Below are 17,023 nucleotides of genomic sequence, written 5' to 3' on the forward strand. Positions count from 1 at the left end.
CTTAGAATTCCACACAAATCCTGCACATGTCTGAGGTTTGTCATACAGTAAGACCTTGTTACAAATTACTTTTGTAGCGTTTGTTAACTAAAGGGAATAATTACACATTTCACAAGAACTCCACAAAAAGAAAAACGTTAAATGAGGAGAAACTTCTCCAGGAGAGATGCGCAGACATATGCAATAATGGTCATTAATTAAACTGCATAATAGCTTGAGTTAAATATTAAGTGCAATAAAAATGTTCAGATAGACTGTTAATGTTTTTGAGTTTTTGAGGGATGTCTAGGAGCTTCTATGTGCGGCTAAAAGCTGATACCTTGAAATGATGACACATGCAAAATAAGACAAAACTCAGGTTACCATTCACAAAGAAGGGAACGATACGTAAGAGAAGAAAGATAAGCAACATGTTTGCATGTCTTTAACATGTGTGCTTAGGGCCTTTTCAGGTAAGTGTTTTGGTTTAACTTAACACCACCATCTCCCCTTTTCTTTTGTTTTCCTGCCGTTTCTGTCTCTGTCTCTCTGTCACGCAGTCTGTCTCTTCCTCTCCACGTCTCCCATGTCTGAACCAATCACCTTTTCTCTCTCCAGTGATATTGGCTAAATGGTTCACACTCATTTGGATGGATGGATGGAGCGCCCGCCGACGTCACAGCTATTTCACCGTGCCATTCCAAGCAGAGCAAATCAGACTCATCGGGGACAATGTGGGTGGATTCAGAAACACTTCAGTCCTGCGTGGTGTTCTTTTGTCAAAGCCCATCACAACCTGAAATAGACGTCAGCATCGGTGTCTTGCAAAACATTGTGAAAATGCTTCATTGGATTTATTTGAGGTGGTAATCTCCAAGATGCTTGCACCCAGCGTTCACTTTGTGGTTATAATTGGATGAATACAAATGGGAGCGGGAGGATTTTGATAACATTGTTGAGGAATCAAGTATTTGTGTCATGAGAGGACAACGTGTAAGATAAAAAAGGAAGTGTCTGGGTATGCTTGGAAGCACATCTTATATAGTCCCCTACGTTGCATAAGAATTTGAAACAATAAAAAGTGGTGTCCACAGTTTGCAACTCTGCAAGAGCTGGAGAGAAAAGCAACCACAAGTCTCCTGGTGCAGTATACGCATTAAAGAAAATACTGTTCAGCTACATGTTCCCAACATAATTTAACAAAACACATTAAATGTTAACAAATCTTCATCCACCAGTCAGTCTTAATTCTTCATAAAATAATGGATGCATCGCAGACTGGCCTGGTTTATTGACAATTTTTTCAAATGTGACACAACCAACAGCTTTTTTCTTTCAACGGATTACTTTAAACTCTTGGTTGCTGAGAGTTGTGGAAGTCAAGTGTGAAAGGAGTGGAAAGGGGATGATGAATGAATGATCTTTAGCTAACACGGTTTTCATTTTTTATATGAGGTTCTCAGACATTTTACACACATTGAGAGACTTGAACAACTTAACAAAAACAAGACCATGACTGTAAGTTGGTCAATCACAAATAAAGTGGTCTGCAAAGAACTTTCAAATTCAAAGTCACTGCATCTTTGTTGAGGCTTTTCAGTGTAGCCTGTTTTGCCATTTCTCTGAGTCGAAAGTCACGCGTGTGTCAGAATGAACACACAAGTGTAAAAAAATTAAATGTAGAAAGTTTCAGTATTATTCAAATCACATAAGTTGTGGAGTTCAGGGGCTCCTTCTCTTCGTTTGGAAAGGAACAAAGTTATCAAAGCTTTTTTGTGGAGACTTGGCCCTAGACACCCTTCTTCTGCTTGATCTTATCTTGTTCTTATTCCATCTCATGTAACAGATCTAAAGAAAACTGTAAGTTTAAACTTTCAGTCTCAGTGTTCTTTAGTTTGGATATCCTGTGCAATTTCCAGTTTTCCCCACCTACAACAGCTGACCATCAGTGCGAGGGGCCCATGGGATGGTGATCAGATGAGTCAACGGCTTTATAAGTTAGTTATTCTTGCGATTAATTAGAAGAAATAGAATACAACTTCCCCCTAATTCCACCATAGGCCTCTTTGGTTCCGACTGTGAGCAAGACCAATGACGGAAGCAGCGCCCTACTGACGTCTCCAGCCCCTGATGAATCTGATGTCCCCTCCTGCTCCGTGAGAAACATCCAGGTGTATAAAAAGAGAGCAGGGCTGAAGGCGAGCAGAAAGACAGAAAGAGAGTCAGGAAACATCGACCAACAGCGTGGACATATTGTACAGCAGCAGCAGCAGCAGCAGCTCAAGATCAGGACTTTGGACAGCGCAGCTGCAAGAGCCAAAGCAGACAACTTCCCCAAGAGCACATGTAAGATTTTCTATTTACATAGAAATTATAATAGGGTTTCTTTGTGACTGTGCGCTCCATCCTTAATTTGGTAACGTGTATATTTGACTTTATGTTCCCTTCAAACAACTTTAGATCTATATAAACATCAGAACATGGAGTTTTAAAGTTGCTGCTCGACACTTTACACTTATTTTGTTGTCTTTTGTGGTAGCAGAATTGCAGCATCTTCGCGGTGTAGTAAGGGGTTTAACTATCGCTACTGTTTCCGCTATGCGTAATTACGCATTGGATACTGTAGTTAATTTTTTTTTTTCCCGCTGTCAAATTGCACCGTTAACAAGACGTGTGGCAAAGATCAGTATCTTGGCAGTCCGTAGACCCTAAAAATCCTCGTTTTAGTTTGTTTGCAGTCGACACTACGGGAAGTCAGAGAACTGAATTGGAAAAAAACGAAAATTTACATAAAACACCTTCACAATTCCATTAGTAAATTTACTCTCTTTTTTTTTTCTTTTGAGGAAAATGTAAACATTTTGTCAGTTATTCAGAATAAATTGTTCTGTGACCAGCAGCCAATACATACGGATAATCTACAAGGTTTGAAAAAAAGATTCTGTACACCTCGTCTTTTAATGCCTCTAGCAGTGCGTAATTGCGCACTTGATGCTGAGGTCTGGTCTTATCTCTGTCTTAGCTCAACATCAGATCAGATCAAGTTCAATGCGCAAACGGATCTAGGGTTCTTAAATGCTCATCCGTTTCTTCCATTTTCCTCCAGCAAAAGTACCGAATAATTTTACAATACAGAACAAATCTGAATTATATCATCCACCCTCGCTAACGTTTTTCAGCGTGTTCAGGTTTGAACGATCATAAACAATTGTCCTACAATTTCCATCCTCAGGTGTAAAGCGATGTTACAAAGGACCGGTCCCCACCTGCTTCTCCTAATAGCCCTGTGCAGTGTCTTGTACTCCCGGACTCTGAGTCTGCCATACACATCCATGAGGTGAGCGCAAACCTGATTTTTTTTTTCTTTTGTTTATTTGTTTTAAAACCGCAGAAAGATTAAGAAATAATAATAATCTAATCAAATATCCATGCTGTGAGCAGTTTCTCTCTTGACTTTTGCTCGAATCTAATAATATAAAGGAGAATTCTTAACTTTTATTCAAGTTGTCACGGTTAATGTCAGAAATTACGTAAATCAAGAGTCTCATTATTAAAAGAGATGGGAAACTAAATAATTCTACACCGGGGAAAATTTCAAGAATCAAATCAGGAATAAGTTTGTTGGCAAATAAAATATATTTATTGCAGCAAAATGAAAAAAGAAAACCATCATTGGTGCAACTCCGCTCAGCGCGATAGGAAAATTATAGCTGGTGTATGTTTGTTTGCCTTACTTTGTATTTTATTAGCTATCGGTACGACCAGATTTTAATGCGGCTGTCTCTGTCTTGTGATGCTCTGCAGACCGACGAGACACGCAGACGGTCTGTTCACCAGCGGATACAGCAAACTCCTCGGACAGCTATCAGCGAGGAGGTACCTGGAGTCTCTGATTGGAAAGCGGGTCAGGTAGGTGACCACTCCGTCTGGAAAAGTCTGTCTGTATCCATAGCTAAAAGGAAATGTTAGTCCCAGTGAAAGCAGACCCATATCTACTCATGTACGATTAAAAAACAAAAATATGCAAATGTGTGTCTTGAGTTTTATCATTTTATATATATCCATTATTTTAAACTTGTGTTTTTGCTATGAAGGAAACAACTGTATTGTCAAATGTTAGTTTGCTTCCATTCTTGCAATAACACGTGTTAAATGCCAAATAAACACGGACTGCTAAATTCCTTTGGACATAGAATCAAGTAAAATACAAATAACTTAAACTGCAATATTTCTCATCAAGAGAGGCTTACAACACATCATGATTGAGATTTCTGCACCAGAGGACCTTCTGACATTTGCAATGAATAGAACCAACCAGCTTGATGATGCTTTTTGTAAATGGCTAAACATTTTAAAGGTTAATTTATGCCATGTTTCATACACAGCCAGGAGGCACATACACACAAACATGCACACACACACACACACACATATGTATATAGAGAGACAAAGAGAAGATACCGTGAATCACACACTCTGAGTTTCACTGACTTTGCATTGAAACCTGACCTCATTCTGATGTCCCCTCTTCTGTCCAGCGATGAGCTGATGGAGGAGCCAGTGAAACGCCACTCAGACGCCATCTTCACAGACAACTACAGCCGCTTTCGCAAACAGATGGCTGTCAAGAAGTACCTGAACTCAGTCTTAACAGGGAAGAGGAGGTAAGAATCATTCCTCTTTCCAGTCCCTTTCAAACGGGTTGTAACTTTGTGAAAGCACAAGAACGCTACATGAACATAAAGAGACATAAACTGGCGTAAATACCGGAACATTATGTCTGTGCTTTTTTATTTCAACCAAATATGTCTAAATAATATTATTTCATTTTTTGCTGGTTTCACTTTGGAGGCTTAGGTTCGATTTTTCTACATAGAAAAACAGAGACATGCTATAAATAAACTGCACCCTCATTGACTTAATCACTATGTTTTGAGTAGCAATGCTTTCATTTAAGTGTCATCAATTGCTTAGCAGTTGGAAATCAGACTTAAAAATTAATTATGAGCAGTTTAAATGATGGCCAAAAGATAAAAAAAAAAAAAAAAACAGTTTATACTTTGTGTCAATTATTAGTGTTTCCTTCCTAACGTCAGTTGTAAGGATACATTTGACTAATTCTTCAACATTAAAGTCGGCAGCTTCCTAAAGAGTTCACATTTCTGCTGCCTGTTTGAGGCCGTGAAAGAAATTGAGACATTGAGAACCTAACATTTCCCAGCAGTACCTGAACACAGCACTATCCTAAGACCCAGAAGATAAAATAAAACACAACCAAACATGTGCGTTTATGTATTTCAATCACAGTTACAAGATCAGTATCATAATAATGTACAGTGACACTGGAAAAAGAAAAGTTTTATTTCACAATAAAACTTTGACTGCTACCCTTCTTAATCTTTCTCTACCTTTACACTAAATGAACGCAGCCTAGAAGATCCTGCAGCCAGTGATCCCGAGGAGCCCAGGGATGAACCCAACACCTTCCAGGAGAGCTACGACGACATCAACGTAGACCATCTCCTCAACAACTTTCAACTGGTAGGTATTTGCCTAACTGTAACCTTTACACTCAGACGACCAGACATTCTCAAAATCAAACCAAAGCTCAAAGTAAGAAGTGGAAAAAAAATGAGGAGGAAATGTGGCACAGCAGTACCATCACTAAAAATATCCCTAGAATATCACAGCAGCCGCACCACATAGCAAATGACGATCTCTTATAGAGACATAAACATAAGAATGCAAACACAGCATAAGAAGATTTTTATACATTTTAAATGAAAGCTCTATGAGAGCTTAACACAAGATCAGAACACATGACCTTAAAAACAATGCTGTAAATGAGAAAATAAATGCATTTTCCAGATCAGTAACCTTCTTCTTTTTGTCCATTTGCTTTCCTCTTCCTGTTTTTTGCAGCCACTTTGAGGAGGGGCCCGTGCTCAAGTCAATACCTCAAACCATCTTCACGAAACCGCTCATTCCAAGAAAACAACACAATATTAATCCAAAGGACATTTGAAAGTCAGCTCGAGCAACGATGATGTGTTCTCCAATGTGGTTATCTATCTATCCATCCACACAGTACATGTTTACACTGTATATATAGCACATATATACACCATATTCATCACTAAAGACTTTGGGCCACGCTGAGCAACATGCGTCTCCATGGGCAGTTTTGGTTGATTAGCGCTTGACAACGTTTGGCAACAGTAAATATAAACAGAAGTAGCAGGTTCAGTTTCTTTCTGAGATCACTGTTGTTCCATTGACTTTCAATGAAAACTTTCAACTGAAAACATGTCCAACTATTTTTTAGTTGAAGAATGGCGTCATTAGCTTTGGAGCAAATGGAAAACACGACCAATTAGTTTTCAGTGGGACCCTACAGCCATTGACCCTAAGTAGAATTTCTGCTTCATAGACTTTTGAGTAGCATTAATTGTGCCATTGACTTCAACTAAACCATGTCCTGATTGCTGTTAATGGAACAACTACAGCTATACATTTGAATTTGACATAAATTGTGCCATTGACTTCAAATATTTTAAAACCGTGCCCATTGAGTCAATTTCTTTCAATATATACTTATTTCAGTCAATGTATTTTAACTTTAGCTTACATGACCAACTTTGAATGGAAAATGTTGCTTTCGGTGAAATTTCACTTTGATTGTGCCATTAACTTCAACTAAATTATAGTCCAATTACTAATGGAAGTAACCTTGTATACATTTGAATGGAATATTTGTCATACACATTTGTTTCAAAATGTACAATCAGCTTTTCACTGGAAGTATTTTGCTCAGTATCATTGTCCCATTAACTTTTATTTAAAGTATTTAACACAGAGAATGTCAATGAATATGTTTACTTTAGTTTGTAGTGGTAATACTTTTGAAATTAAGCATATTTGTGAATCATTTCTGACTCGTCTCACTTTAAGACAAGATCCATTAACTTTCAGTGACATTACTGCTTGATAACATACAGTATGTTACATGATACAGTAATTCATTAGAATATCCGTCGAATTTTCTTTCAAGGTAACCGCTGTTATCTTTACGTTCAATGGATATACTTCCCCAAATAATACTCAATGATACAGTTATTTCAATAAATGTGATTAATCCTTTAAATATTTAACCAGCTGAACGTCTATGGGAATACATTTTTTTAAGTACTTCTTTTATTTTAGAGTGTTCTCTATCCCATTATCTCTAAGTGAAACATTGCTCTGATTATCTTTAAACTGACTTCATTGCTGTATAGAAACTCTGTTGTCTCAGTTGGCTACCATCAAGAGAACAGTAGTTGCACAAAATTACGAGGGAACATTCGAGTTTGGATCATTAGGATGCTCACTTTCAATAGATTTACTTGGGACAATAAATTTGGTTGTACTGAATTCAAATTAAACTGTTGTCCCATTCATTTCCAAAGGTGCAATCATGATCTGAGCTCTAAAACTGACATGTTTTAGAGAATCCATATGTGGTCTTTTGTTGATTAAAAAATGGGATTCATAGACAAGAGGAGCACATTTTGAGAGGACACAGACGCATATAACCACTTTATACTAATCAATATGTAGAGGAATGAAGTTATAACTGTGCATAGACCTGCCTTTAGTGCATATAGTGATGTACACCACTCACCAAATAAAAGATGTCGGTTTATTTTTCAAAGCTGAGTCGTTTTGTCTGCCTGATTGTTTGATAATTAAATCACTAAACGGCTTCTTTTGCAACTATTAGAGCCAAAGTTTTAGGGCATATGTTTGTTCAGTTCAGATTTTTAATCATGAAAACTTTATAGTTTAGGCAACTGATGGCAGATCAGAATGAAATCTGAGTAATTTCAACAAACTTTCACCCAAAGTAAAAGGCAGCACAGCGATAGCAATATTAAAATCTTTGGTTGTTCAGCTATCCTTATTTGAGATTTACTTAGATTGTCTCTTTAAATTCACTGATTTTAATTGGTTGTCCCCGGTCAACCTATCAATCATAGGTGTGACTGTGTAGATGACAACATGTTGACATATATGAGCACAAAGCAGCAAGTGGCCTTTCCTTTTCCCCCGTGGCTGTCAGCTGATTGACATGAAGCTCAGTGACACTGACATGAAAACGCTGGATACATACTGAGTGCATCACGATTGTCCTCAGAATGTGAGAAGAAGCAGGATTACGATCTAAGCTTTGTCTTAAGATCCTATTAGGATTGGGATAAGTGAGAAAAAAGTGGCCGGTAACTGTTCATGTGTTTTAAGACAGTTCCTTCATTTGTTCATGTCATGCTGTTTCTGATGCAAAAACAATCAAGATATCAGTAAAGTTTATCTGTCCTTTGAAATAAACTTCTAATGTCAGCTAAGAACTTTCAACAACCCTGTTATACTGCTCTTTTCACTCACTTTTTCCTCCCTTACTAAGCAGCGTGTAACAGAAGACACGTACAAGTAAAGTTAAAGCAGGATTAACCTCACAGGTGGCCTCATAGTCAAGATTCCTCACAAAACATTAAGTTTCAGTTTATTTATTTGCCAGGCACATAAAGAGTGATCAGCGCTAAGATGATCACTTGATTAATAAAGTCATTTTAAGACAATAGAAATTTATGTTAAGTTCACTTTTTTGTGACTTTTTTTTCTAGAGGACTGGCGGTCAGTAATTCCTCTTTTCTTATTTAATTTTCATGAACTGTACATACAGGCTTAATATAAACTAAACCTCCTAAAACTACATTTTGACAGAGTCACAAATCTGCAAATAAATTATGTCAGTCGAAATAATACAGAGCAGTCCGAGGCTGTTGGAGCAGTTTAAAACTTTGCCTGGTTGCTGATCCTTGAGTCAGACAAAAGAACAAATTAGCTTCAGCACCATGGACAGCGACACTTGTTTTAAACATTTAAGTCTCCCTCCATACATTTCAAACTGTCTCTCTGTTGCCAGTGACGGCGTAAATGAACCTTTCTGTTGCAATGCAATTATTGCAGTAATCTGATTTAGTAATAGTAATTAGTTTTTTAACCAACTGACTGATATTGTTTTAAACTATTAGAAACACAGACGGTTATCATTAGTGTCCCGAGTTAGAAGCAGAAGAGTTTTACCAAATAACGGATGCGTTTGGTGTGTCCACATTTTATTTTACTATAAAATAACCAGATTATTTTATAGTGTTACTTACACTTGCACTAAAACTTACACTTACATGTATGTCAGATTTCATTCAAACTCCATTTAAACTGTGCACACTTCCACACGCACTGTATATAACTGCAAGTATGTGAGTGTGGACACATTAAAGAAGAAGAAGAGAATTAGAGTAAGAGAGTAAAGTGACTGCTTAATGAGGGACATTAGATAAGACATTTACATTATAGACCATTTTACTGTACCTGTTCATCAGTACAGTTATAGGTGATATGATCTTTGATATTGCACTGCACACAGTTGTCCACAGAGGACGCACAGACTTTAAGGCCACACTGACACAGAATCCAAGATTAGCCTTCAAAAAATACTCAGTGTCATATCAAATGTGTCAGATGTATGTCTTCCGTTGGAACCAGTGGACTTGAGAGATGCATTAACACATTTTGTTTTGTGTCTTTTGTTACTAACATTTCACGTATCATCAGCATTTCCCTAAACAAGATTTTGTCAAGCCAATGCGGTAATATTAGAAGCACAGCTGTAGACTCGGTGTCTCCAGAGGACATAAACCAGTGCTAATGGTCCATGTTTATTTGGCAACAGGTTTACTGATATAATCACACTGTAGCCTTTATAGAGTCAGTGTAATATTACACCTTTAATTCCTCTTTAGTCAGTCTTCACAGTGTTAGTAGAAGTGGTCACAGGGGATAATGGACCGAAGGCCTGTTGTGTCATGTCTGAAGAGTTGCTTGACGTCTAAAGGTCTTAAGGTAGCCATGCTTTCAGTCATGTGTTCCTGTTTCACAGCATTAGCTGATTTCTCTTCACCCAATGTTGTATTTCTGGCTGTCTGGTGTGTAACGGTTCCCACTGCTGGAGAGGTTTATGGAAGACAGGTGATGAAAGAAATGTGACGTTTTCAGTTTTGTGGCTGCGCTGAAAATCTCCGGATGATATAACATATCTGGGCTCTGCATACCTGAATGCAAAGTTGACTTGAAAATCTGTGTTACAGCTTGTTCTTGTTTCCTCTGCTTTTTCTCCTATTGTGTGGTTGCTTGAGTGAGTGTGCACGATCATTCTAAGTTGTCTGCCCCATCCAGAAACTGGTGGCTGGCACGTCTGTGTTTCATCAGCTCACAGCTTAAGAACCCTGGTGTTCTTTCCACTCATCTTCAGATCATACCTCACCTTCCTTGTGGTACACGTGAGGCCATTCTTCAGGATTTCCTGTTGTTGCTTGCTTGCCAGTAACTCCAGGTGTTTAAAATTTCTCTCATGCCGGCCAGCAGCTGTCCCTTTGGAGGTTTTATGCACTCTGGTTTATCCCGTCTGAGACAAACTGCTACTTTCAACATTTTAAAACCCTTGGGAACTCATGGTTATAAAATAAATACAGTGTGGCCTGTGGGGAGCATTCTTGGGTCCTGCCATCATGAAAACTTAATCTGTGACGTTTCTTTAAGACGCTGCTTTTGTCACATTTTTGTTCAGCGGAAAGACGATTTTCCACAAGATGGAGCTCTTTGGCAAATCTGAGATAAATTCCACAGGATGTAAAAATGTAACAAATGGAATTTCAGAGGAATCAGTACATTCTGATGTCAAAGTGTGGTGTGTTTGATTTAGTGGCGTTTGGCTGTGAGGTTGCTGACTAGCAGTAGTCGACACCATTACAGCCCAGCTCGAAGGCAGAGATACAAACTAAAAGGTTTATTTCATTCAAAAAAAAAAAAGACAAAAAGGCAACCGGTGAGACATGAGTGCCCTCTCCTCAGGCTTTTCCAGACATGCTATTTTATCCACACCTGAAGTGTGACCACCCCCACTGCAAGGCCAGTGCAACACTCAACATGAAAACGCAAACGGAATGGCGTCCCAACATGACGGACTTTGTTAAAAGAGAGTTGCTACTGATGAAGTTTTGACTTATTCATTCTTAGCTAACATAATCCAATAATTTCTAATTACAGGTGATCACACACTAATGCACACACACATAATAAGACTAATATATTTCATTTCTTTCAGTCTTACAAACACTGGTTCTTTAAGTAAAACTGATTGCTCACCCTCTGCCGTGACTCACTTTGTTTACACGTGTCAAAATGGCAACAGATATTTGACTCATAAATGTCAATGTTCTGCAGGGCTGGACCCACATCCGTCGATATTATAATTAGAAAGGGTCACATGGTGTGAATGACAGAGGTCTTTGTTAGTGATGGGAAGTTCGGCTCTTTTTCGGAGAGCCAGCTCTTTTGGGTCCCAAATGGCTCTTTATTTAGTATAGTTTATAGCCTAATATTTTAGCCCAACACAACAAATACATATTGCATTCAGCGTTTCAAATGAGTCTGTCTCTCTGTGTTAGCCCTGCGATAGACTGGTGACCTGTCCAGGGTGTACCCCGGCTCTCGCCCGATGACAGCTGGGATAGGCTCCAGCAGACCCCGCGACCCTTAACAGGAATAAGCGGGTACAGAAGATGAATGAATGAATGAATGAATGATTGATTGATTGATTGAATGAATGAATGTTTCAAATGAACAAAACACTACAATCAAATCTACACAACCAAAAGCAGAACCAAACTCAGTAAACAAATGTTACAAATGTCCTTGTGCAGGTTTGTGCAGTGAAGACACTCTGCTCTGCCATTCCCAGTGTCTTTAAATTTCAGCCAGATGCTGCTTCCTTTACGGGTGTCACTCATAACTACTGTGCTTGTAAGCCACAGTGTCTATCCCTCTCTCTCTGATTTCACATAATGGTATGATCCTCACATATAATTGGCCACATGGCGTGCCCATCAAAACAAAGTTTCACCCCCCTACTCACCTGAGCAGAGATAAATGAGCAAAAGGCAATACATTAGTGGGGAGCCAGCTCTCATTCGATGGGAATCGGCTCTTCTGATTCACCACCAAGCATTGGCTCTTAGAGCCGGCTCTATTGCACATGACACATCACTAGTCTTAACTGAGTGAGTAAAAGCTCACACTGATTGCATTCGGTGATGCTTTGAGCTAAATGCTAATATTGGCATGCAATAAAAGATGCTCACAGTAATAATTTCAAAATGCTGATTGGCAAGTATAATGTTTCACCATGTTCCTTTGGTTCAGCTAATGTTTCTGCTCAGTAACTTTCTTGCGTTGGCGCCTTCTTCCTCCTTCTATCTCAGCGCGAAAAGGGGTTGACACCCCAGTCCTTTAAGCATTATGGTTTTGCTTCTGCCTTTTTGTTAACCTAAATAATTCAATCTAATGCTGGAAGCAGAAGATTGAAATGAAGAAGACTGAAATGAGGTGAACAACTTTGACACAAAATGAAACACAAAACATTTTGGAGTACAATTTATGGATTATTAGGAAGACTGAAGATGAGCTGAAGAGGACTCACATGCATTACACCAAAAGAGCAGATGAAGCCCATCATGATTGGACTTGAAATCACAGATGTGGAAAAAGATGCAGAGACAGGAGGAGTGAATAGTAAATGACAGATTTTACACACAGAACAAAACAAAACAAAAAACATAATAACGCTAATGATTACTTTGCCGGGCGGCACAGCGGAGAGGTGGTTGGCACTGATGCCTCACAGCGAGAAGGTCCCGGGTTTGAATCCATGGGCCGACCGGGCCTTTCTGTGTGGAGTTTGCATGTTCTCCCTGTGTCTGCATGGGTTCTCTCTGGGTACTCCAGCTTCCTCCCATCGTCCAAAGACATGCTCATTAGGTTAACTGGTGATTCTAAATTGGCCGTAGGTGTGAATGGTTGCCTGTCTCTCTGTGTTAGCCCTGCGATAGACTGGCGACCTGTCCTGGGTGTACCCTGCCTCTCGCCCGATGCCGGCTGGGATAGGCTCCAGCAGACCCCCGCGACCCTTAACAAGAATAAGCGGTTACAGAAGATGAATGATTACTTTGCCAAGTTGGCAGGCCCAGTCCTCACATCTCCGTGTGTCTGCCCTGTGACAGACTGGCAACTTGTCCTGTCCCTCCAACCCGGTGTGAGGTGACCAGACCATCTCCCACCTTGCAAAGGATAATGAATGGATGAGTAGAAATTAAATGATTGATTATTTAAGAAGATTTTAGACGTATTAGATTGCATAGTAATCAAGACTGGTGTGTTGAAAGGGACACTGGTTCCTTGCAAACTTCAGAAAGGTGATATAATAAGAAGTACTAGTAATCAGATGATTAAATATTTTGTCAGAAATTCTCTTCTAGTAATGAAGAAGGCACATAGGTGGATATGAATTAATTCCAACATATTTCTAACATAAATAATCTTATTTTGAAGGACATCAGGTAGAAACATATATTCATAGCACTTCAAATGAAGCTGTTCAAGTACCTTCTAAATGAAGACTGACTAAAGATTTGTTTTAAACTCCAGCAGCAGGAAAGTATTTAAAAATGGCATGCTTGTATATTAAGGCATTTCCTATATAGCCCTGAATTTAAACCAAAGTAGCAAGTGTAAATAATGCACACCTATTATTAGATCTTTTTGCAGTAAATAAAGATGCCAGGGTTTATTTATTCCTGCTTTTGTGCCCATATATACTTTAACATGTCTGGATGGTTTTGAAACACATTCAATAGGCTGCGTATAAATAGTGTGTGATTATGTTTTCGTGCATCCGCGTATACGTGTGTGTGTGCGTGTATATGTGTGTGCCCACTCTTCAGGACATTTGTGATTACTGTCTGCTTTGTGGCGAGGCTTCACTCATTAACTACCATCACTGCTGATCTTAATGGACCAAGCAGAGCAAAAATAGACAGAGAGAAATGGCTGCAGCCTTTTAACACCAAGCACCGCGACTGTGTGTATGTGCGTGCGTGCCTGCGTGTGTGTTTGTGTGAGTGCAGTTGCTTATGCTGAACTGTTCCTGCCATGATAAAACACTCACAAAACTTTCCTGAAGACAAGCTACGGACTCATAAATCAGACGAGCCTCATTGTGCAACATTGTGTTTTTTTATGCCACTCGTGATATTCTTTGCTGTGTTTCATATTTACTGTCTTTTGAACTTTTGGTAGATCAGTTTTATTTTAAAAAAGATACTTGGTCTTGTCTCTTGGTTAGTCGTACTTCCCGTTATTGTAGTTTCCCCCCCTTGTGATTACACTCACATGTCTTGAAACTGGAAGCAGAGACTGAAAACAAGAGACATGAATAGAAATTGGTGACATTTTCTCAGTGTGCATAAGAAGAAAACTTGCTTCAAAACCAATTAATCCCTCTAATATGAATACATACAGTATGTTGGATGGTTCTCAAATGGAGAACTGAAACTTTCTTGGATGAATAAAGGTTAGAAATCATCTCACCCATCATACACTTCAAGCCTACTTGCGGGCACAACAGTGAACTTAGTTGACATGCTCTATTCTTGATTCTCCCCCTGTTTCGTTGTCGTTCTCGCTAGAGGCGCTAGAGTGGCAGCTTTATTTCGGGGCTTTTACAGTTCAGTTTTGGCAACGTACGGTCAATTGACCTGCAGAAGTCACTGCGCATCAAGATCATCGACCTGAAAAACGACTCAAAAGGGTCTGGATGTTGCCCTGTCATACACCCACCCACGCTTCCTGTGTCCTCGAGCTGAAATGAGCTATTTATGCAAAAATAAAACTGAGAGGGTGAACTTTAGAGAAGGAGCAGATTAAAGGCCAGAAATAGTGACAGACAAGAGAAGAGGAGGACTTGGATTGCATAAAATAAAGAGGCTTCTGTTCCAAACCTGCATGTTGTGTTTAAGTCACCATGGCACCTGGTAAACACCTGTTCAAACACACACTCTTTCACACACACACACACAAAGATGTGTCCACAGGCTCTAATGACTTTTACAATTAGCAGCAGGTCTGATTGTGTTTCTGGGGATGTGTGTGCGTCGGCGCAGCAGCCGATCAATAAATCTGCCAGATAAATGATCCCGAGTCGCAGAGGGAGCGAAAAGGCCACAGCACAGATTAATCAGCAGCAGCCGCCACGGCTCCATCAGCAGCTCTGACGTTTTACAAAATCGTCCATTTAGTCCCATCATCGTGATATCTTCTAACACGCGTACGGCTGCTGCTCCTCTCTCTAATATCAACACATCTGTGGCTTGGATTTGTGTGACTTTAAAGCCAAATGAATGCCTTCCATTTGGCATGTTGAAAAAAGATATTTGATTTTACATTTGGAAAAAGTTGCCAATATTATTTTTTAACATAGAATAGATATGCCCTGAAAAGGACCTGGTTGAAAATGACCACAGACGTATACTTTTGTCTTTTCCTGTAAAATCTTATACACTGACAATAATGCAAATAAAATTGATAACTCTTTGGGTTTTTAAAAGAACCAAACAAATCATTCACTGATCAGCCACAACATTATAACCACTGGCAGGTGAAGTAAATAACATTGACCATCATGTGACAATACAATGTTCTGCTGGGAAACTTTTGGACCTGGCATTCATGTGGATGTTACTTAGACATGTAGCACCCACCTAGACCAGACCAGGCACCCCCACCCCATAGCAATGACACTCCTTGATGGCAGCAGCCATCCCCAGCAGGATGCAGCCTGACACAGACACACACACAAAAATGATTGAGGAACAACTCAAAAAAACATGAAGAACAGCACAAGGTGTTGACCTGGCCTCCAAATTCACTAGATCCCAAACTGATCAAGTATCTGTGGGATGATCCACAGAGGCCCCTCCCCTCAACCCATAAGACCCAAAGCCCCCCACTAACAACGTTCTGTTTCCAGACACCACAGGACACCCTCAGAAGGACCATGTCCATTCTCTGATGAGTCATAACTGTTTTGGAGACACAAGGGAGACCTACACAATATTAGGAAGGTGGTTTTAATGTAGTGGCTGATCTGTGTACATATAGGACGCAGACAGGAGGCAGCTTTGCCAGTTCACTGTGTTTCCAGTCTCTAACTAGCTTGTCTAACAAGCTGGTTGAGAATAATATGTGCAAGACAGAAATGCCAAGTCATTCCTTTTAGACAGATGTGACAGAAAACATCAGCAGAATTAAAGTAAATAGAGAAGTCAAGAGGGTTTTCTATTGTCACTGCAACCGTATACAGCAGGTGCAGTACATAATGGGATGAGACAGAAAGGACGGAATGAGCCAAGAGATAGTTGAGAGACATTAAACGCTGGCGGCAGCAGCGAAGTTGTTGACTCTGTAGAAGACGCTGATGTTTTTTGGTGTACGTTTTTTGTCGTTTTCAACAAAATGTTTGACACCAAATTCAACCAAATATTTGTTCAACTTCTAGAAGAATGCATCAGTGCTGCATCCGCAGTGGCACACTCACACTTTGAGTGCTTTCTGGGAACTAGCAGGGTTTTCTAGGACAGAGCATTCCATTGAACTGAAATCATTTCCACACACGAGCTGAATGAAAGTTGACATTGATGTTTACATGCGTCATCAGAGCAAAACACACACACACACTCACACACACAAAAACTCGCCTACGAGAGAAACAAATGGGTCATCCTGCAAATGTCAGAGGTAACCATTTAATGTCAGCGATGCTATTTGCAGCTTTGCAGCAAGTGATGAGTGATTCAAGACTTTTTTTTTTCTTTGAGGGGAAACTGCAGAGGGCTGTTTTTTTTTTTTATCCCAGGAGGAATTTCTCAAAGGTGGAGTTTCCCAGAGCTCCAAGTCAGAATCTCCGTGATGAACGATGTAGATAAAAGCTGACAATCTGTTTTTGGAGCCCATTTACCTTAAAGGCATCTCTCTCAAGCAGTAGAATCACACAGAAAACACAGTTAGTGCATGAAAACCATAGGAATAAGAGTGACACGTTACAATGAAT

The 17,023-nt window shown here is 39.5% G+C and overlaps 1 protein-coding gene across 1 annotated transcript; it reads left to right on the forward strand.

The window, feature by feature from the left end:
• Positions 1-3,218: 3,218 nt before the first annotated feature.
• Positions 3,219-4,720, forward strand: vip (vasoactive intestinal peptide). Its single transcript, XM_084562361.1, has 3 exons — positions 3,219-3,316; positions 3,784-3,888; positions 4,518-4,720. Exons 1-3 carry the CDS (start codon positions 3,222-3,224, stop codon positions 4,645-4,647), a joined length of 330 nt encoding a protein of 109 aa, XP_084418487.1. The 5' UTR covers positions 3,219-3,221; the 3' UTR covers positions 4,648-4,720.
• Positions 4,721-17,023: the final 12,303 nt, after the last annotated feature.

Source organism: Chelon labrosus, assembly GCF_963514085.1.
Source record: "Chelon labrosus genome assembly, chromosome: 15".
Taxonomy (NCBI): Eukaryota; Metazoa; Chordata; class Actinopteri; order Mugiliformes; family Mugilidae; genus Chelon; species Chelon labrosus.

What these genes read in the sequence shown, in the direction of transcription:
- vip (XM_084562361.1), top strand. Translation starts at nt 3,222, where the DNA reads ATGTTACAAAGGACCGGTCCCCACCTGCTTCTCCTAATAGCCCTGTGC. An exon ending in CTGCCATACACATCCATGAG is followed by an intron (nt 3,317 to 3,783) that starts GTGAGCGCAAAC and finishes GATGCTCTGCAG; the next exon opens with ACCGACGAGACACGCAGACG. An exon ending in CTGATTGGAAAGCGGGTCAG is followed by an intron (nt 3,889 to 4,517) that starts GTAGGTGACCAC and finishes TCTTCTGTCCAG; the next exon opens with CGATGAGCTGATGGAGGAGC.